Source organism: Myotis yumanensis, unplaced genomic scaffold (assembly GCF_028538775.1).
Source record: "Myotis yumanensis isolate MYYU_CA2020_CCGP unplaced genomic scaffold, mMyoYum1.0.hap1 SCAF_4, whole genome shotgun sequence".
Taxonomy (NCBI): Eukaryota; Metazoa; Chordata; class Mammalia; order Chiroptera; family Vespertilionidae; genus Myotis; species Myotis yumanensis.
In genome coordinates this window covers 41,028,699-41,051,480 of record NW_027223755.1, presented here as the reverse complement: position 1 = coordinate 41,051,480, position 22,782 = coordinate 41,028,699, and the positions used below count along the sequence as shown (strand labels likewise).

General features: G+C 47.0%; 1 protein-coding gene across 4 annotated transcripts in view; it reads right to left on the bottom strand.

The window, feature by feature from the left end:
• The window catches only part of PDE8B (phosphodiesterase 8B), a 193,837-nt gene that overhangs the window by 48,188 nt on the left and 122,867 nt on the right, over positions 1–22,782 (bottom strand). For all 4 annotated transcript variants that reach the window (XM_070412222.1, XM_070412223.1, XM_070412220.1 and 1 more), the window contains exons 6-10: positions 18,848–18,936; positions 12,961–13,039; positions 10,615–10,755; positions 9,030–9,118; positions 6,877–6,937 (exon numbers count right to left, since the gene is read on the bottom strand). In XM_070412222.1, the coding sequence (XP_070268323.1) occupies positions 6,877–6,937; positions 9,030–9,118; positions 10,615–10,755; positions 12,961–13,039; positions 18,848–18,936 (459 nt within the window). The remainder of the gene's footprint in view (positions 1–6,876; positions 6,938–9,029; positions 9,119–10,614; positions 10,756–12,960; positions 13,040–18,847; positions 18,937–22,782) is intronic.

Below are 22,782 nucleotides of genomic sequence, written 5' to 3'. Positions count from 1 at the left end.
TATATGCACCCCTATGTTCATAGCAGCACAATTCACCATAGCTAAGATCTGGAAACAGCCTAAGTGCCCATCAGTAGATGAATGGATTAGAAAACTGTGGTACATCTACACGATGGAATACTATGCTGCTGTTAAAAAGAAGGAACTCTTACCATTTGCAACAGCATGGATGGAACTGGAGAGCATTATGCTAAGTGAAACAAGCCAGTCAATGAAGGAAAAATACCACATGATCTCACTCATTCATGGATAATAAAGACCATTACAAACTTTTGAACAATAATAGATACAGAGGCAGAGCTGCCTCAAACTGATTGTCAAACTGCAGTGGGAAGGCCAGGGAGGGTTGGGGGACAGGAGGGAGGGGAGTAAGAGATCAACCGAAGGTCTTGTATGCATCCATATAAGCATAACTAATGGACATAAGACACTGGGGGGTAAGGGAGGGCAGGGGTTTGTCAAGGGCGGGGGGGAAAAAAGGACACTTATGTTATACCCTTTGTAATACTTTTAGCGGAAAAAATAAAAATAAACAAATAAAAAAATAATAATAATCTGGGGCTAGACAGAGCTGCATCTCTGATTTCCTACAGCTTCCAAGGGCTATTGTGTTAGAGAGTCAAAATTAGTTTTCAAAATAATTTCCTGATGTCTACTGGGCACACACAGTGGGACAGGGACAAGGTGAGAACTGACCTAAAACATGTAAGATTAGTGGTCCAATGGGTGATGCAGATAGGAAGTGTTACCGTCACCTCGTTGGTAGGGAGCGGCTCCAGGGAACCACATTTAGAGAATCACGTATGTAGTCTAACATCTGGCCAATGAGTAACTTTCCTAAACAGCTTTTCCTACCAAGGGTTCAATCTACTTCTGTTTGGTTACCTCCCTTGGTGATCAACTCATTACCTACTAAGGCTACCAACTTTGGCCAATTCTAATAATTCTTCCTTATACTGAGTCTAATCTGACCCCTTAAAACAGTCTAGTGCTTTTGCCTTCAAGGCCCCATCCCTTCTTCCCTGCAGGAAGTCTTCACAAAGCTGAAGACCTGTCCTCTTTGCCTTCTTACTCCCCAGACTCTGTACCCTGCGTATCTTGTACACACTTCTGACAAGCTCGGTCTTGTGCATTATTATTGTAGTAAAGCTATTTTTCCCAATCTTCACAGCAATTTCAACATTAAAGAGCTTACTCTAAAACAAGAAATGAATGAACCCCCAAAAGTTCATCTCCAAGCAAAATTCCATCATTGCACTTGGCCAATGCAGCCCCCATTTCGGCCTCTACCATTTCCAAACAAGGTGTGTATGTCAAAGCGCTTTTGAATCAGTGACTCCCAAATGTCCGTCCCCAGGCTGGTGTCAGCCTGCAGTGGAAGACACAGTTTTTCCATCAAGCCAGGGCGACTCAAGTTAAATAGCTACTCTTCACTCGGAGACTATGCCCTGCCCATGTTCCCCATGGTTGAGACAACCTTCCCGTCATGAAACGAGGTGACATGGTGGCCCATGGAATGCCAAAGGCAGGATGCTCCGTTTTCAAGCCCTGGAAAGCCTTGTGCAAAATGCAGGTCAGATGGGTCTCACGCTGCTCTCCATCAGCCTTCGTCCTAGACCAGTGATGGTGAACCTGTGACACGCGTTGATTTTTTGTTGATTTTTCTTTGTTAAATGGCATTTAAATATATAAAATAAATATCAAAAATATAAGTCTTTGTTTTACTATGGTTGCAAATATCAAAAAATTTCTATATGTGACACAGCACCAGAGTTAAGTTAGGGTTTTTCAAAATGCTGACACGCCGAGCTCAAAAGGTTCGCCATCACTGTCCTAGACCCTGAGCAGCCAGGCGGCGGAAGCTCCCTCCGAGATGGCCGCCGACCTTCCGCTGCTCTCACCCCGGGAACGGGCATCTCTCCTGGGGCTGCTCTCTGGGTGGGCCATGCCCCCTGACTTCACACGAAAACAACTGCCTCTCACTGGACATGAAAACCTGAGCCTCCCTGAGGCTTCTCCATGCCCGTGGCCGTCCCTCCATGAGCCGGGGACCAGGTGATCCAATCCACATCCCCACTGCAGCCCTGTCTTCTTGCCTCTGGCTTCCATGTGCTCCCGGCTCCTCGCCCACCACTGGCCACTGGCTTCCCGAGTGCTGTGCTCCCTGTATTCCCATGGCCACGGCTTGGAGGCGAAGGTGGGAAGGCAGAGACTGTCCCTGGCCTACAAAAGTGAGGAGAGAAAGATTTCCCCTAGAAATGGGGTCAGCTAGCGTGTTCTGTAAAGGTCCAGGCAGTAACTATGTTAGGCTATGCAGGCCATACCGTCTCTGCTGTAACTAGTTATGTAGCCACAGTGCTTCATAACAAGGGAGTGTAGTTGTGTTCCAATAAAACTTTATTTACAAAACAGGCTGCCTTTGGCCTGAAGGCTGCAGTTTGTGGCCCCCTGTCCTAGACCACCCCTAAAACAGCCTGGCTCCTCTCCGTGGGCCCAGCGCTCGGTTCGCACCTCCCACGCTGTGCTCTGGAAATGTACCCTGTTGACCTGTCTGTGGCCCCCGTGGCTCCTCGGACAGAGACTCTGTGTCCCTGGTGGCAGCACAGTACAGGTTTTCAGTATCTATTTGGGGAGAAAGTGTGTGTGTGGCAAAGGGGGGAGATGATGTTTACAGCAGGCAACCCTCACCGAGCATTTCCAGCCTCTTGGCGGAGAGCTGCAGGGTCCACGTGGGAAAAGAAGTCTGTGCTGCCGACAAGCAGACAGCAGCCTGGCTTACAATGTCAGTCCTCGTACAGTGCAAACCCATGGATACGTTTTGACGTCAGGGCTACACCCCAGAAAGCAGTGTCCCCAGAACCGCCCGCAGACAGGCTGCTCCAGCCTCTGGGGAGCCCTGCCCGTCACAGCCCCACCACCATTCCCTTCGGCCTCCTTCTGTGAGGAGGAGAGACCCTGCGGCCAGCCGGAGAGAAAACCTAAGTGTCCCTCTAGGCCTGTGCAGCACCATTAGGTGACGTCAACGGCTCAGGGCATCTGGGCTCTGTGTTTCCACTGTTCTCAGAACAGCGGCTAATTCATGGAGTAATGACGTTTCTATTTAGAGCCTCAGAAAATAAGAGGTGGTCCCTCGATGCTGCACCCTGAGTCCTGTGCTACGGGCTTGCCTGCTTTCCCTGTGAAGCAGGGAGCTTACAGGTGGCAGGAGGACATGCAATTCCACTCAAGCTAACCAACAGTCTGAGGGCCTACTATGTGCCAGGCAGCATGTGCAAACAAAACAAGCACATCCCAGGGACCCCACAGGGAAAGAGAGGGCAGTCAGGCACCCAAATAGCCATGATGATGGTGGGAATGATGCACAGCAAAGCAGGTACTTTGGGGCTTGAGGATGGAGATGTTTCTTGGCGGGACCATGAAGGCCTGGAGAATTTGGGCACATGAAACTGCAGGGAGCCTGGGCGGCCCATTCATCAGGTGAGAAAGAGAGGAGGGAGGAGGAGAGGGCTCGGCTGGTGGGGAAGCTGTGCTTGGCTGCTGACATGAATTGTACTTGGCCCTTTCTGGCAGGGACATTCTGTAGCGCAGCTTCACCGCCAGGCAGGTGGGTGTGCGGGGCTTGGCTTCAGTAGTTTGTCTGTAAAGAGCAGCCACGATTTCCCGTGCTTCTCCCTCTTCCTGGGTCACCTCCCACATGATCCCATTCCTCCTCCTGGGATGTCTAAACTTTGCTGTTGAGAGGATTTTTTTTTTCCTATGAAAGTTAATTCCCTTCCTTTTCCCAGAGGTCTCCAAGGCCTTGCCTCTTTGCGTGACTTTGTGAAAATTTCCTGGTTCCAGATAAAATTCTTAGTGCCTAAGAAGGCATTTTATGTTGCACTAAATTTTATGAAAAAGCACATGATTACTTTGGCTATTCTAGAATACTTTACTAGAATAGCCAAATGAATCTTGAAGAAGAAGAACAACACTGGAGGCATCATCCTTCCCGATTTCAAGCTATATTACAAAACTATAGAATCAAAACAGTATGGTATTGGCATAAAAACACAGAAATCAATGGACAGAATAGAGTGCCCATAAGTAAACCCACATATATATGATCAATTAACTTACGACAAAGGAGCCAAGAATATGCAATGGAGAAAAGTAGTCTCTTTAATAAATCATGTTGGGAAAATTGGTCAGCCACATGCAAAAGAATGAAACTGGACCACTATCTTAACCGTACACAAAGTCAACTCCAATGGATTAAAGACTTGAGCATAAGACCTGAAACTATAAAACTCATAGAAGAAAACACAGAACAGAAACTCCTTTACGTTGGTCTCGGTGATGATTTTTTTAATGTGATACCCAAATCACAGACAAAAGCAAAAACAAATAAATGGGACTACACCAAACTAAAGAGCCTCTGCACAGCAAAGGAAACCATCAACAAAATGAAAAGAAAATTACTACCACATGGGGAAGAATTTTTCAAATCGTTTATCTGGTAAAGGGTTAATAGACAAAGTATGTAAAAAAAACTCATAAAACTCAATAGCAAAAATAAAGCCCCAAAAATCTGATTAAACAATGGCCAGAGGATCTGAATACAGCTGACCCTTGAGCAACAAAGGGGTTAGAAGTGCCACCACCTGCACAGTGAAAAACTTATGTATAAATTAAAGCAGCCCCCCCCCCCCCCGCCACATACGTGCATTCCTAACCAGAGGTGAAAAAACATTAGACATTTTTCCTCAAACACATACAAATGGCCAACCGGTATATGAAAAGGTGTTCCACACCACTGATCATCAGGAAAATGCAAATGAAAACTACGAGATACCAACTCATACCCGTTAGAATGGCTACTAAGACACTTCTTGTCAAAAGGACAAGAGATAACAAGTGCTGGCGAGGATGTGGGGAAACGGTAGCTGTTGGTAAGAATGTAAGTTGGTTCAGCCACTACGGGAAACAATAGGGAGTTCCTCAAAAAGTTAAAAATAGAACTACGATATGATCCAGCAATTCCACTGCTGGGGATTTATCCAAAGGAAACGGTAAATGTTCATCGCAGCATGACTTACAATATCAAAGACACAGAAATAACCCAAGTGTCCTCCAACAGATGGCTAAAGAAAATGTAGTATATATATGTGCATACACACCCACACATACACAGCGAGTCCTCACTTAACATTGCTGATAGGTTCTGCAGCTTTAAGGGGAACATCTAACAAAACAAATTTTACCATCGGCTAATTGAGAGACACAGCAGCTAAGCTCCTGTGGTATCTCAGCAACATTATCATGAAACAACGTTGAACAAAACAACATTACTCAAGGACCTGTACACATAATAAATATTATTTTGCCATAACATAGAAGGAAATCTTGCCACTTGCAACAACATGGATGGACATTGAGGAGTAAGTGAAATGAGTCACAGAAAGACAAGTATCATATAACTTACATGTGGAATCTAAAAAAAAAAAATAAGCCGAAACCGGTTTGGCTCAACGGATAGAGCGTCGGCCTGTGGACTGAAGGGTCCCAGGTTCGATTCCGGTCAAGGGCATGTACCTGGGTTGCGGGCACATCCCCAGTAGGAGATGTGCAGGAGGCGGCTGATCGATGTTTCTCTCTCATCGATATTTCTAGCTCTCTATCTCTCTCCCTTCCTCTCTGTAAAAAATCAATAAAATATATTTTTAAAAAAAATAAAAAAAAAAAATAAAATAAAAAATAAATAAAAAAAATAAAAAACTGAACTCATAGATACAGAGAATAGATTGGTGGTTTCCAGAGGTGGGTGGCGGATGAAATGGGTGAAGATCAGAAGGTACAAACTTCGAGAGTAGGTATTTAAAATTCTCATCACAGAATAAAACTTGTAACTACACGTGGTGAAAATCGCTAACGAGGCGATCATTCCGCAATCTACTTAAATGTCCACGGGGACCTTCAGGGAGCCGGTCTCCAACTGACAGCCCTGCACAGGCTCCTTGCTCAGCCCCACTTCCCTTTGGGGAACCCCCTCCTCACTAGGAGGAGCCCAGGCATCTTTGGATCCTGGGGTCCCCACTTTACTTCTTTGCCTGGCCAGGCTTCACCTTCTGATCCCACATTTGACAAGCCCCCAACACGTCCCACTAAAATGGATTATGCCCCGAAGTCCTTCATTTCCTTTAGCTATATGGTCCCTCCTTTTAAAGTCCTCATCTATGTCAAAGGCTACATTGTATGTTTTCAAAAGTAGATAATGAGTGATTGTTGAGTATTTTTCAATCAACAAACTTTAAAGCATGAAGTGAAAATACACATAATCCAGGATTAGAAGCATAAATCAAAAAGAAAAAAATACCAATGTTGTCCTCTATGATAAAGGTCTCTACAAAGGAAGGTTCTTAAAAAAGCAACTGATTAAAATTCTTTTACTGCAGAAGAACACTCAAATGGATTGTTCTGCATGATGTAATGGTTTTTAAAAAAAAATCACAGTACTAACTTGGAATGATTCTTGTTTTTGATATAAACTTGTAGGGGTGAAATGTTCAAACGCAGAGATACTTTTTATTTGCTTAAGAAATTAAGATAGAAAAACAGAACAGTCTTTACTTGGAGGAAGAATTTTTTGCCTTCACAAAAGGTATTAGACTCGAGTTGCACAGCCAAGTGTTAATCCTAACTGATGTGCATCACTAAGACGGTAGCACAGGCTTGCAGGGGAATATTTTTTTACTATCTGCCAAAGGAGCCTAATTTTCCCCAAAACCTTCTTAATTGGCAATGACAATAAGAAATGGAGAAAGACAAGCAGAGAGCAGTGGTGAGAATGTAATGCGTGGTCAAGCTGACAGAGCAAATGAAGCAAGCTGGGTACCGTACCTGCTTATTATTGTCAGTGGTACAACACAGTTTCTTGAGGGAGACAAAATGCCTAATTTTCCTAATAACATAAATAATTAGTTATTAGTGAGTCAGATATAAGATGATTCAACAAATCAGCAAAGGAAAACATCAACAGAAACTTTTTAAAGCAAAACTCCAGGGTCTATTCTAGGGCAGATGTACAATTCAAACAAAACCCAGTCTACAGAAAATGCATTTTCACACACAGCCCACACACGCCTTCCGAAACGGGGCTTCCCTTTTAATCACCGCTGGCTCCGAGACATTTTCCGAATGAGCATTTCATTTTGTGACTGACTCCTGAAGCTTGGCTCCTCCGTATCTGCCGTGATAGAATGAAATGCCACTCCAGAAAAAATTGGCTTTATTCTGCTGACGCTAATACTTTTATAGCTTATATAGAAAGCAAAAGACTCATTTGGACAATGATCAAATTTCAGGGCAGCTATTTTTATATTTAATTCCATATTCCTGCACAGCATGGTCATCATAACAATGGCATTTTTTGGGCAGAGAAAAATCCTCTTACTTCAAGGTCATGGACAGAATCCCACAACAGCCTGCGGTCTTGCTCATTACCATGGAACAGACCAGGAGAAGACCACAGGTGCCTCAGCCCTGCACAGACTTCAGCTCAGGGTAGATTTTCTACAGAGAGTGAAGCCAGGAATCCCAGAGGGCTGTGTTAGATTTTACAGCAGTGAGACTCCTCTCCTCTCTCCCTGTCTCTGTCTCTCTTTGTCTCTGTCTCTGTCACTGTCTCTCTCTCTCTGGTTTAGTTTTCTCTGGAGAACTCTGAGGAGAGCATAGAAAATGCTGGTTATCCTGTAATGAATGTCATAAAACAGGAAGAGGTAAAAATATCTCCCTACTTTTAATAAGAATTTCCTCTGACAGTTCACTGCCTACAATGGGGTGGGGGGTGGGGGTGGGGGGTCGGAATGACACTGCCTGGACAAAAGAACGTCTCTTTCTTATCTGTAAAATCAGAAAGATCAGAAAACCTCATTCTGACAGACATTTCCAAGCAGTGGCATGTCTCCTCGGCCTTGGTTACCTAATAATTCCGGTCACACACACACAAAGTGGATGTTAGCTTCAATTTTCTGAAAGAGGGCATCAGGATGATGGTAACAACAGGGGCTGCTGGGAGGGTCACAGAGGGCCGTGGGCTCAGGGGATCGCCCGGGGGCCTCTCTCTGCGGTCAGGGGCGGCCACGGACTGCCCGTCACCCCACCGCCCACACTGACGCACGATGGCAGGAAGCACAAGGTGGTGGTCTCTGAACTGAGGGGAGCACTTTTGAAACTAACCCAGGAAATTGGAGGGGAGACAACCTGGTGACACTTTGCTGACTTTATAGACTGTCGTTGTCTAGTCGCACAACAAGCTGCAAGGGGCTGGGGCAGTCAGAGGGGCACAAGCAGGACTCGCCTCTCTCTTATCGGCACCATAACTGCCACCTTTCCTTTTCCCCAAACTTCACACAACGGTGCACGTCCCTTAGACTCTGAAGCTGGTGCAACCTCCAGGCTGGCTTCTAAAAGCTCCTCAGGGACATGCTGGTGGGGGAGCCAGTTTGGCTTCGTAAACTCACAGAATTCAACTGGGGGGAGGAAAGGAATCGCGTATTCGCCTTCTCTCTCCACAGTGATAAGGCTTCTCTGGTAATCTGAGATTAAATGGAATCAGATCAACCTCAGCTTTGGATCAGACACATCTTTCTCTCTGAAACCATGACCCCCAGGCCTTTATCCTGAGTTGGAGCAGCCCTAAGCCGGCCGGAGAAAGCCAGCCCAGGCCGGTGCCCCAGGGAGAGCAGCCCGCTCCCAGGGGTTTTGCTGTTGATGTGAAGGTGGACAGCCTAGCACCGAGCTCCCTCAGAGGGCAGTGGGCAGAGGGAACCACAGATGCTCAGGTGGAGGGGCTACTGGGTGATGCTCCATAAAGACCATAAGCAGGAGAAGACAGAGAGCCATGTCTGGGGGTTGCTACCAGATGCATGGAGGTGGCCTTGGCATACCTATGTACAGCCCAGCCCTCCTGTGCTTGTGGGTCTAACGCTTACCCTGCAGTTCAATATGCCCACGTGGCCCTCAACTGAAAGAGTTCAAGAGTTTGCGCTCACCCTCCTTGGCCAATCACTGGGGTGATCTTCACGTGCTGTTGGATGCTGTCCCCGGACTTCCGCTTGGCGTAGTAAACCCCTTGCCACTCCTACATGGAGAAAGAGAGCTCTTAAAGTCCTTCTGTGGAGGCCAGCAGTGCTCCTACAGGGCGTCTTATCCAACTGAGCCACTGATTCCCACGCGCTTTCAGTACATTCCACAGAACACCACTCCATTCTCGCTCCCGAAGCGATGCTGCCTGTGTAAGGCGCGTGGTCACAAGGCATGAACACAATAGGACCAACGCGGCCACCACCAGGCTGCCCTCCTGGGCCCCAGGACACCTGACCTGTGGGAGGAGCTCCTGCTCAGCCCTACGGGTGTAGTGACACCAGGTCAAGGGATTTTTCCGAGGTCTTCCTCAAAATCGTCCCAACAACCCGAGTCTGAAATTATCCTTCATTGACAGATGGGCAAACTGAAGCTGGGAGATTCTAACTACTGTGCCCATGTGAGAAAGCGGAGGATGTGGCCATGAAGCCCTGCACCTGTCCACTATCTATGGGGCCTCCAGCCACGACTTCTCTGGGTTAGTCTGGCTCCTGGCAGTTTCCATGGAAGAGGCAAACGGGGGTGTGGAGATCCTGCTGTCTTTGGACCTTGGGGAACTGGTTGGGATGAAGAACCTGGTGACCTCAAGGGTCGACCTGTGGCACCTCTGCGATTTCTGGGAGGAGTGGTTACCTCGGAAGCTGGGCCTTTTCTCTGCAGCCTTTTCCTGCCCCCCCCCTCCCCCCACCCCACCACAGGTGGCTCACCGGCACACACATCGGGCCACCATGGAGCAGTTTTCTGGCGGGTATTCTGGATGACTTGCCAATGTCCTGCTTCTTTCTCATTCTCTCTGCCCCAATTTTTAAAACATCAATTCTGGGCATCATATATAATCCAAACTACTTTATGTTTGTACAACGGCCCCCCATGAAATGAAAACAATGCTCATCTAACTTCTTCAGATCCGAGAAAGCAAGATGAAAGCAATAACACGTGAGAAAGCACCCTGAGTGCTCAGGAGAAAATGCGAGGCCGTTCTGGCTGGGACAGCAACGCGCCCGGGGGGAGGGCTCCAGGGAAGATGCTGCTGCGTTTGCACCACTGCCCTCGTCTACGGGGACCAATGGGTGCAGCAGGGAGACGGAAGCCATCTCTCTATGAACTGGGGTGATAGAGAACAGGAAAAGGACAACTGGGCCTATGTGTGAACACTGACACTAAATACATCTAGTCCCCCAAACACTGGATAAGCTGACACATATCAGCTCTATGGGCGGGATCGGCGCAGAGGTGGGAATGATATTCCAGGAATGACAGGTGGGGCATATTCATGCAAACGATGATGTTTCCTTAGACAAAACTGCCAGATTCTGTAGCATCATCATAAGCCCCAGATTTGTTGGATATCCAAAATTAACTCATTTTGCAAACATAAACATGTTTCATTTAATTATAACATCACGAAAGAAGCCAATCTTTACGATGTGACATAAAAACCCACAGTAGAGGCGAGTGTGTTGGGGAGGCGTGTGCGGGTTGTGTGTCACCCACCTTGCCCTTCCTGATGCACGTGTTGATGGTGTCGAGGAGGTCTGCCCGGTTCTTATCGCTTTTGGGCAGCTCCGCGAGTTCTCTCCCGAGCAGCTCGTTCTTGTGGTAGCCCATCATCCTTTCGAAGGCTGGGTTGACATACTGTGAACGGAGTGGGCACAGGTCAGTTCGGGGACGCCTGGAGGAAAGCCTGCTGGGATGGAGGGGACCTGCTGGAAGAGCCCGTCAGGACCATCTCAAAACCCACACACAGAGATCATCTCAGTTCCCTCACATACAACATGCTCCGGTCCACGTCTTCCTCCTCGCGCTTGTGTTATCCTCAGAGGGCTGGTAGGTTTTTAAAGGGGCCTGACAGGGTCCCCCCAAAAAACTGCAGTCAGTACAGTCTCCCCTGTCCAGGCGCCCACCGTCCTCACCCCTTTTGGTCCTGCTCACGGCAAAGGCTGGGAGGCGATTGACATCGTGTTGACAGTATCACCGTGTTACCTCTCCCGGAGGCACAGAGTTTCCCGCCCCAGGTGCCCACTATGGATGAAGGACGCTATGAAAGCGCCATCTGTTAGGTTACAAGTGGGGAAGGTGAATAGAGAGCAGGGAGCCCCTTCTCCTCATTACTGAGGTCACCCCCGGCTGCCCATTGTAAACAGGGAGGTGCAAAGCGAATGTGCTTCATGAAGAGACCTGACTGTTCAAGTCTGGAAACAGGTGGGGGTGTGCTTGGTCTAGAGCAGAAACGGCCAATGAGATGAGGACGCTTTCAGATCCATTTCAAGAAACACTCCCATGCATTAAGCCAAACAGGACACCACATGGAAAGGCTTTGGAGTCAGAAAGATAGGGCTACCTGTTTTGCTTCTCCTATTTATGACCACAGCTTTCCTTGGGTAAGTTCCTGACCTTGCTGGTCCTCAGTTTCCCCATCTGTATAATGGGGCACTTGTGTCTCTTTCATAGGGTTACTGCATGGAAATGAGATACCTTATGAACATGACGACCAGCCTAGGTGTGGTGGGTGCTGATGTCATTGGTTCAGTATGAGAGCAGGTGTGTCTGTGTGTGCAGTGGGGCGTATGCAGGGGAGCAAATGTGGGCTCTGTCTGCCGTGGGTCCCCCTGTGCTAAACACTGACTTTGGTCTCTACTGAGGAGAGTACGTGTTCCTCACACTCAGTGCCCCTACGCAAACCAGGTGTGGCCATCAGAGGAAAGCCTGCATTTCGTATACATGCCTTACTTTCCAACAAATACAACAACGTAATTTCAACGAAGGCTTATCTACTAACTATACACATTTCCTTAGGAAGCTGATTTTAGTACATTAGAGTGCCTTGTTATTAGAATACCAACTATAAATAAGTGAACACCCTTGAAAATATTTTGTTCCCAAAAGAAACAGATTCCTAGATACAGAGGACAAACTGGTGGCTGCCAGATGGGAGGGAGGCTGGGGACTGGGTGAAAAAGGTGAAGGATTAAGAAGTACAGATTGGGCCCTAACTGGTTTGGCTCAGTGGATAGAACTTCAGCCTGCGGACTGAAAGGTCCCAGGTTCGATTCTGGTCAAGGGCACATGCCCTGGTTGCAGGCTCGATCCCCAGTAGGGCGCATGCAGGAGGCAGCCAATCAATGATTCTATCTCATCGTTGATGTTTCTATCTCTCTCTCCCTCTCTCTTCCTCTCTGAAATCAATAAAAAATATTTTAAAAAATAAGTGCAGATTGGTAGTTAAAACAAACACAGGGATTAACGTACAGCATAGGGAATTTAGTAATGTTGTAATATCTGTATATAATGTCAGGTGGTAGTACACTTATGGGGGGATCACTTTGTACATTATATAAATATCTAACTACTATGCTGTACACCTGACACTAATATAAAATATAAGTGTCAACTGTAACTGACAAATTAAAAAAGGAAATATTTTGTTCCCATAAGCACTTATCAGCCTTTACTCTACAATTCTGATACACTTCTGTGTAAATGCTATCTTCACAGATGGTCCAAAGAATTTAGTACACCTCTGTCAAAGAAATTACAGGCTCTGATTTGAATATAATTTTATTCTTATTAAATATCTAATTCTTAGCTTAAGTCTATAAGGTTTTTAAAAAAAATTAAAACAAAATCTTTATTGTTAAAAGTATTACATATGTCCCCTTTATTCTCCTATTGACCCCTGGGAAATAGCCCACACTATCAGTTTTCTTTGAATACTTTGGTGTTTCTTTCTCCAAAGAAAATGTGCTAAAGTGTAAGAATTAAAGGAAAGTGCTTGAAAAAGGGTGGCTCAAACTTAAAAGGTTCTACTTTGACATCTAAAGATAAAAAATGTCCCCGTACCTGAATCACATGCTCATCACTTGTTATTTCTATGGCTTCATGACAGTGGTCTAATGCTGTAAACACTGAATTACAGGCCCTGGAAGTTGCAAAAGATCGATGTTAGTTCTACCGTAAAACCATCAGCACTTCCTCCGTTAGTTTATCAAAGTAAACAGGTCCTCGGGTTCATTGAAGCAACGTACCTTCCGATACTGCTTTGAGAAAAAAACAAACAAAAACCTAGGCTTTCAAACTAAATGAATCAACAGCAGCATATATTTTCATGTATATGATACAAAGAGAAGAATTATAACCAGCAAAATATTCATGGGTCATAAAATGAACTACAGCCCGGCTGGCGTGGCTCAGTGGTTGAGCATTGACCCATGCACCAAGAGGTCACTGGTTTGATTCCTGGTCAGGGCACATGCCTGGGTTTCAGGCTCCATCCCAAGTGGGGGAGGAGAATTGTGACCTCAAATAAACAAGCCTTTCTAGTGCTTTGCTTTCACCCACGCCCGCTGGCCCGCTGCAACACAGACATGGCGGGATGCCCCTCACCTGGGCAATTGCACAGCTCTCAAGGGGGCAGTTTTCTGGGTGACCTTGGCTGGTTATCTGGAATATCTGAAATCATTTCAATTTCTCAATTCTTAGAAGGAATTTTAACTCTTCCAAATCCAGAGCAACTCCAAATACAGTAAGTTACTATCTAACAGCAAGTATGTAACAAGTTCCTAAAGTTCTGTTATTTGCACGGGCTGTTTAAAGAATACCAGTGACAGCTTTCCTACCCATTACATAAAAGATGCTGATTTACTGGATGGATGTTTTGTAAAACAAACTTTAAAAATGTTATTCATTTTTTCCACTCATAATGGCGTCTAACGTTGCCATCCTGTTCTGAACTGTTTACCAGGCATAGGGCAGAACAAAGAGGGTGAAATCTGGTTCTGTGTTTTGCCAGGTCTAGGACCTTGGAGAACCTTTTATCTTGGCCGACTCTCAGTTTCCTCATCTATAACGTGAGGAAAACAACACATATTTTATAGGTTGTTATAAGAATCAAAACAGTTTCGTGAGGCATCTCTCAAAGTACTTGGGACAATATAAGAATTCAACATATGGCACTTGTTATTATTTGTAAGATCCCACAGTCAGATTTCTTTGTTCTCTAAGGCTTTCAAAGGCGGTTGGTGAAAGGTGAATCATAATCTATCTTTTCTCACCATTATCCCTGAAATCTCAAACCAAGCATGGAAATAACAAACCAATACCAAACAAGGTAACTTCTATGGGGAGTGAAGGATTTTAGCCCAATGAAAGACACGTTTCTATAGTTGCAGAGGTTGAGGTAGCCGCCGTGTGTGAGGGTGAGTAAAATGAGTAATTGTGATGTGGGTGAATGGAGGAGGATAAAAACCTAACTGACTCCTGAGAAGTGCCGTAAGTTTTCTTACTGAAATTGCTCCAGGCTACCTAATTTGAACTGTATACTGTTCTATTAGCATCTCTGCACGCTAATAAAATGTCACTTAAAATAAGAGAAAAAGAATAAAAGAGGACTTTAAAGTGTTACCCACGCTGATACTGCACCACCTCCCGTGAAGAAGCAAGACTCAGAAGTATTTCCCAGGGGCCTGGAGCAGAACCCACTCGACGCCACAGGCAAGTGGTCCCTGGTCCCCAGAAGTTAGACATCAAAGCACACGCTCCGGGGCTAATGCCTCAACTGTGAGAGCTGCAAAACTAAGCTCTCACCCACTTTATGTGATAAATCCCTCTACACATATTAAATGATAAATTCCTCTTTTGCCCAAGGGTTTTCTTAAAGTACCTGTGTTTCAACTAGGTGCGCAAACAGGTGCTTCAGAGTACTATTGTTTCTGTCAATTCAAGAGGCTCCTTTATACAAGGTCTTAGCTCCAATCTGCAAAATTTATCTATTAAACATTCACTGTATGATCATCCGCAAAGCATAAGATCTTCAATAAGTATAATGCCCAATGGGCAAAGCAAATTGTTATCAACAGGTGAGGTGAGAGGATATCGGTGAGACACACTCCTGGACTGTGTTTAAACCAATCTGGTGGGTGGTTCTATTTGAATAAACCTGCAGCAAAATGAGGTAATCGACTTGAATCATGTTCTTAGAGTTTTCGGAATTTAATTCCTTACATTAATTATTAATGCTCTTCATGCAGAAGAGCCCTCGCTTCGTTTGCTTTCTGTTCTTGGGAACCTTGTAACTCTGTGCCTCAAGTGGATTTCTGTATCCTTCAGGTTAAGGATGGCAAACTGGAAAAAGCAGCACAAGGAAAAGAAACCTTGGTGTGGAAACCCCTGAAGTACAGGCGAGGTAACCATTTCCCCCTCACCTTCTTCAGGGCCCTCGATGGTCCAGAGGGGAAGGCAAGTGCTAGAGAGGCTGGGCATGAAGTCTATAGACAGCACAGTGGTATAAGATGTGTGTGTGCGGGGGCGGGGGGGGGGGGGGGGGGGCGGGCGCAGGGGGGCCGAGTGCATCAGACTGAAAGCGGGACAGCTGGATTCTACTCCAGCGCTACAGCCGACCACTGGGGAGCTGTGACCAATCGTGTCCAGTCTCCCCAGTTCTCAGTGTTTTCCTCCGTCAACTGTGGCTGAGGTGGCTGAGTTCCATAGTCTCTTGTGTTCCTACCAAAGATACTCTGGAATCTACTCAACACACACACACAGGACACCTGGAACAGGGTAGGACTGCACAAGGTGGTGGCTTGTAGAGTCTGAACACAAAGCCACATCCCAGCAGGGGTCTGGGAGGGATAGGGAGCAAGCGAGCGGGGAGGGAGGCAGCATGGGGTCGAGGTCGGCACCCTCCTGGGCAGCTGTGCAGCTGGGCTGTGCACGAAGCCTTCACAGCTGGGTTTCTCCTGTGACGCCAGGCGGTCACGCAGAGCCCACGTGTCGGTAGCTCTCTGTGAACGTCCATTCACAACAGAGATGCAGGGTTCCACAGAATACAACGTTTTGCCCATCTTTTAAAAACTGATGTTTCTAAAACTGAGGACTGCTACCTTCATAAGACTTGGAGTAAAATAAACATGATTTGGGTGTAACTCCTGGATAACAGAGATCAGACTAGTGATGACACACAGCCGGTCTTGCCTTAGTATAATGGGCTTCAACTCCCAATAAGTAGTAAATCCTATCTGTATTTTGGATAACATAGTGTCTTCATAATGAAGATGCGTAAGGATAAGAGAGAAATGGCCATCATTCACCCCCATTTCCTTCGGCGTCCCCCATTCATGAATTCTTCTGTTCTAGAAAGCAATTCATCAAATACTCTCAGAAACGAGATGTAGCTCTCCTATTTTTAAGAGTTATTCTATAAAATGGAATTTTAAAACTAGACAGGTTTTGTTTGCTCACGTGACCCTCGCTTTTCCCGTGGTTAAGTGTGGTTGCCACACATGAAGACCCGACGGGAAGGTGCCCCTTCAACATCTAACCCCACCCTGCAGCACAGACCGTCCTTGCAGAATGCCAGTCATGCCACAGATTTAGCTGCAGCTGGGGGCGGAATTGCAGGGGAAGCATTATATAATTAGACTGTGATTATTCTGGATTGTATAATAAAGAGCCTCGTTTTCCCGTTGGCAGCGAGTGACAGTCGCCTGCTTGCCTCTGGAGTGCAGGTAGAGGCTTTACAGGTCCTTGAATGCCCTAGGGAGGGGGGCGGTCATGGTCTGGGGTCACCGTGCCCCCGCCCGCTGGACCCAGATCTGGTTGACCCAGGGAGAGTCAAACCCTGGGCACACCCCACTCCTCCAAAAAAAGAGGAGAGAACAGGAGGCGGCTGAGGCAGAACAGCCAAAAAGCAACGGAAGCAGCAGACCACTCAGCCCTCCTCTGGCTTTCTCTGGTGGAGAACTCCCGTCTTCCCCCACCACACACACCACCCCTCAGGCCCCTCCCCACACGGGGGCCGGGGGTGGGGGGCCGCTCTCATGCTGGTTGCTCATGGCTGGGAAGAGAGGCTCTTTGCCAGCCAAGCTTCAGCTGGGTGCGGGGTAAGGAGATGGACATGCTGGGCAAGCCCTCCTTCCGGGGCCACTGCCTGCTGGGGCAAGTCCGTTCGCCAACTGCACGCTGATCTGTACTGAGAACTTGAGCCTTTCCCCCAGGAAAGCGAAGGGAGAAGTCCTGGGACTTGCACAGGGTTAGGTCCTCAGAAAGTTGCCAAGTTCTGAGTCTGATGAACCTTGAAGAGTGGTTAAGGCCCTGGCTCTACGCAGATTTCATTAGCACCAGAACCAGAAGCCCTTTCTTTAAGCCCTCATGCTGATGGCTGGGGATGTTTAGTTCAAGCTGCCAGCTCTGCCCCCGCCCACTCACTCTGACGTCTGGCGTGTGCCATCACACTTACTGTTGCCCAAGAAAACGCAATTACTTAAAGTAAAAGGAGAAAATTACCTATCAAAGCAATAAGGTATCTGTTCATGTTTTTGTAGATATGACATACACAGTGAAAGATTTAAACCAAATGAAAACCCTCTTTTTCTAATTCTATTCATTGTGGGAACATTTTTTTTTTAAAAAGCACAAAGCCTTTTTACCCTCAATTAAAAACAGGAGGGACCTCCAGGAACAGAAACCATCAATGCACAATAATAAAAATCATAAATTTCTGAAGTAAAGGCAATGTGCTTTTCTTGAAAAATTCTAGGAAGTTCTCTGAAGCTAACAAATATGTGGATCCGAAGAAACCAAGGGATTTAATTGTTTACATATTCAAAAGTCTTTGGCAATATTCCTCACCAAAATCTGTTAAAATATCTAAATTTCCACTGTCTGAGATTCTTTTTAATTACTTTCCCACCTAAGAAAGTGACTGTTTCCTAAAGCTCTCTACCCACCAAAAAGCAGCTTCCCTGCCCAGGTGAGCCCCAGGAGGACCTGCCTCTGTGGGTTTACGCCAATATTTTACTCCCAGGAGACTGAGAATGTCAGAGAAAAATTAAGTTTGAAAGGGTTTGGCCCCCTTTCAATGCAAATTCAGTCGTCAAGATAAAAAGAAGTATAAGCATTACAGTGAGATAGATGCCTTCTCAGTTTTTGCTGAGCCTGAAACCCTCCTGACCTTGCAGTTGGCCAGAGGGGGGAGCCAGGCTGGGACTTCCTGGCATCCTAGGGCCTCGAGCCACTGAGGACCATAGTTTGGGGAGAGCCTCCACAGCCGCTCCTCTTTCTCTGCTTGAGGGGGGCAAGTTGAAAAAACAGGGTCCTGAGAGTATCCTGGAGTGGAGCCTGAGCCAGACCAGGCATGAGCTAGGCCTTGGCATTCCAAGATGCCCCAGAGCTCTGGCCAGACCCTCAGACAACCCCATCCCAGAAGCGAGCACCAGAGAGCATCCTGCTTGTAAAGCACCCTACACCTGCTTAGAGACCTGAAATCAGCCTCTTCAAGATACTTCACGCTTGGAGGCCTCAAACGGGCTTCGTGAAATCGCTATCGCGGTTACATAGCAATTATTATGGTTAGCATAATACACACGGCCATTGGTTTGCCCCTATCCATAACAGTCCATGGAGGAATTTACAAATGTTGAGAGTAGTAAGTAGAAAGTAATCCTGAAAGGCTAATCTTAATCTCGACCTACTTGTACAAAAATGAAACCATACTTTTCCCAGGATATAATTTTAAAACTGCTGTAAATAGTGGGAAATACTGCCAAAATAAGAAATGCTTCTAATTTATTTCATAATAACAAAGGGCTCTCAGTTTAGATTCTGCTGCACTGGCTACTGTTACTTGTTTAACAGCTTCACAGCCCCTGCGACTGAGCCAGGAGCCTGTGCGCAGGACCCTGGCTCCCCTCCAGAGCTGCCACCCCGGGTCCCGTCTCGTTGGGCTACATACCGGAGTTTGAACTGCGAGCGAACTTCCCCATGTTCTATTTGAATCAGTTCATTATAGCAGGCAATGATACTGCTGTTCTCCACAAATCTCTGAAAAGAAAGCAAATATAACACGTAAGACAGATGCAATTACTTCTTTAAGAGTCAAATAAAGAAGCTTAACAGTTCCCCCTACCCAAGTTACTCAGTTACATAAGACAACTAGTGGGTAAGATGAAATCAAACAGTTGTCAAGGTGTTTCAAAGGCTTGTTTAAACACAGCACGGGCTATTGTATGCTTAACCCCCTTTGTAACAAAGGTGGGAAAACTTCATGATGAATACTGACAGGAACATAAACGCAACCTTGCTAACTGCACAAACACCTGTGCTTTATATAGCACTCGTAAAAGTCTTCTGGGGGGTGGGGGGGAGGGAGAGGTCATTGGGGGAAAAAGGAGGCATGTGTAATACTATATGTAGTGCTTTAAACAAGAAAGAATAAAAAAATAAAAGTCTTCTAAAAGCCAACACTGGACGTGTTTGGTGCGTGCCACACTGCGAATGGTCTCGAGGGGAGAGGCCCTTCTTTGCTTCCTTCCTCATCTTCTGAGTGCCCACTGCACCCTCCTCCCTCTCGTCTCCCCGCCCCCAACACACACACACACACACACACACACACACACACACACACACACACTTCCGCTCGCTCTCTAGTGTGATTGGCTTCTCCTTGGGGAGCACCTTTGAAGCCCCGACCCTCTGTGCCACGGGTCCCCACCGTTGCAGGTGGAAGCTGGGAGGGGCGAAAGAAAGGGGGTTCTGCCATGAACACACACAGGAAGAAACACTTTCCCTTTCTTTGGTGAAGTTAAACATGCTGGGTTCAGGATGACCTTTTGGACGGGTCACGCTTGTCTATGTCTAATTATAACTGTAATGCACATCAATTTTAGTGTGCAACGTACAGAAAACATAAAGGAAAAGCCCCAAGTCGCTGACAGTATCACAAGCTCCAGCTGTTGTTAACTTGGCTCATTCCCCTGGGCTTTCAGTGTGCTATGCGTTTGCCTGTTCCATGTGACATTTTCACTTTCCTCTCTAAGAAATGATTTTTTTTTATATTTGACTTGTCTTTAAGCCTAAGAACTCCCATTGCAGTGACAAACAGCTTTCTGTAGGTGATGGTTTCTAAACACTGGAGCACTTTGTGCATAATGGTACTTAGTGTTTTGTGGACTAAAGGTAATGGAAGATGCCTTATCTTTAGGGGATTTTTCAGGAGTGTAGTGAACCCCTATCTCTGAAATGATTTGAGTGAATGAAAAGTGGTGGTCTTCCAACTTCAACATCCTTCTCCTGGGCCTTTGGTTAACAATTCGGGTTCCTGGGCCCACTTTCAGGAACGTGGGCCTGCTTCTTCAGCACAGGCCCTGCCGGGTTCAGGAGGCCCGGGCGCCGTGCTGCCGACGTGGGCTGTGCATGCTCAGGGCTGCAGGGAGGGGGAAGAGGCCTCACTGATTTCCCAAACTGACTTGACCACAGAAGCCTTTGCCAAGGAAGACCTGCTAAGAGCATTCGGCACACTAGGCCCACAGACAGTTTGAGAAACACTACGTTAGTGGGCCCAGCACGGAGCTGGCATTTTGACTTTGCAGCCAGTGTGAGCTCTGGCAAGCTATTTCAACTGCTTTCTCTTCTGCAAAAATGAAGACAATATCCAGCCTCTCATTTGCAGACGAGGATGAAATAAGTTGCCCGGAACAGAGCTGAACTAATACTAAATCTTAGCTGTCCATCTCTCCCCAGGAAGCCGCTCCAGGGAGGACTGTCTGACCGGCATGCCTAGCGCAGCATGCACATGTCAGCGCTCCAGGAATACTTGTTCAACGGACTGTGCACCATTTCAGAGAGAGAAAGAAGGATGCAAAGGCTGATATAGAAACAGCTGCACTCGCCCTTCGCGAAGGCACTGGTTGCGAACCGGCTCGGAGTGCACGGAGCAGCATGCAGCCCCTCACGTGCAGCGAGAGGCTTCAGGGAGCTGCTGTGGAATATCCAGGGCACAGTTTGTTCCTGGATCCCCACGCAGGGACCAGAGTCTGAAGCACTGGCCAATCGGCTAGCAACACAGGCTGCCTCACCAGATGAGCTCATACAATCAAAACAACTCAGAGATGGGAAACCACCTCACAGAAGGCAGAATCGCTGGCATAGTTGGATGGGTGGTTGGGTAGAGTGTTGCCAAAGACAAGGTTTTGCCCAAAAAAGGAGGGCAGCCACCAGGGGAGTAATCTCAACTGATCTTGTTTCACAGGAACTCAGGCGGGAAAGCGTTGGTAGGTGCAATGTGCTTCCCTGGGAAAGTGCCCCAGCTCTGTGGGGGCACCCTGACCTAGCCGGCGAAGGCCTCGATCAGACCAGCACGAAAGAACACAGGTGTCCCTGACAGGTCTCGTGTTTCATGCTCCCACTATGGGTTTTATTCAGCAAGGCTGACGGCAGGAAGCATCGCCATATCCGGACAGAGGGCAACGAAACCTTCTAGAGCAGCACAGACAGGTTATAAAGCACGTAAAAAAGGAACCACGAAACATTCCCCTCCTAAATTTACTTAATCACGTTGCACCCAAAGAGGGCCCATTGATTTCCCCAAGCTCTCCTGTGAGTAGATGTGCAATTCCCAGCATCACTCCAAATGACAATCTACACCAGTCACAGGCAGGAGCACTGAACTGAAAGCGAAATCCCAAAAGGACATCCGACAGCAGCTACAGGGGGCCTGGAGGATGTCACCCACAGTGTGTCACCGCCGTCCTTAGTAATGCGGTCCCAGGGGGTGAGGAGAACCTGCGTGCTCACACTCCGAGAGGTCCCGCCTCAGACGCCAAGGGCCATGTTGGGCTGGGGTGCAGTGGGTGTTCAACCTTAAACCCACTGCACCCCTATGGGACCTGTGGGTGATTTTAGGTTATTTCTCAGAAAATGATCATTGTAAGTGAAGAAAATAAGTCCAGGCTTCTCTACCAACATTCCTTTTGCAGAACTCAGAAGCACTGTTCTGCACTCCCACTAAGATACAGCGTGGAGAACAGCTTTCACACCAAATGCCAGCCCCTGAGACGTGATGGAAGTTCGGTGAGTGATACCGCTAACGAGAAGCACTCATTCCCAGGACACGTGTGAACCACTGCGCTACCTGACTATTTCACAGAGCACTTTGCTCCACACCGACGCAGGAAACCGAAGCACAAAACTGCTGCACATGGTGATTTCTCAGTTTCTGCTTCTCTGTGGTCTACCACAAAGACGGGATTGTTTTTTAAACTAGGGGTTGCAAGGTACCATTCCTTAAAGCACCCAAAGGAATTTTCACAGCTCACAGGCACGGGCAATGTCCTGTCTTTGAAGGAAAGGATGCATGGCTCCATCCATCTGAGATTCCGATTACTCCCATCAAGAGACCTGGCGATGCCAGGGAAGCCTGGGTTTAGTTTGTTGGTAAGTCTCCTTGCAGTAATCAATCTTCATTATTAAGTTGAATAGCAGTTTGATTCATGTAGTCACTCAAATAACTTAGGATTTAAACCAGGAGTTCACAGGATACGGTGGCCGTCCTGGGCCTGGCCCTGGGCATACGCTCTGACCAGCCCTGACCAACACGAGGCCTGAGTGCCCACTCAGTGGACTCACCTACACATAATCACATGCACACAATGAATCTAGCCAACTGGACTAAATGAGAGAACCTTGGGATGACAGGATTTTGACCTAAGATGTGTTTTTATGTCATTACGTATCAGTCGCTAAGATATATGAAGTTATGAGAGAAAAAGGAAAAGATGTCTGACAAGCAGTTGCCCGTTATCATCCCATGAGAACAGTTCCTCCCTCCCTCCCTCCCTCCCTCCCTCCCTCCCCCCTCCCCTCCCTCCCTCCCTCCCCGGCCCTGGGGCT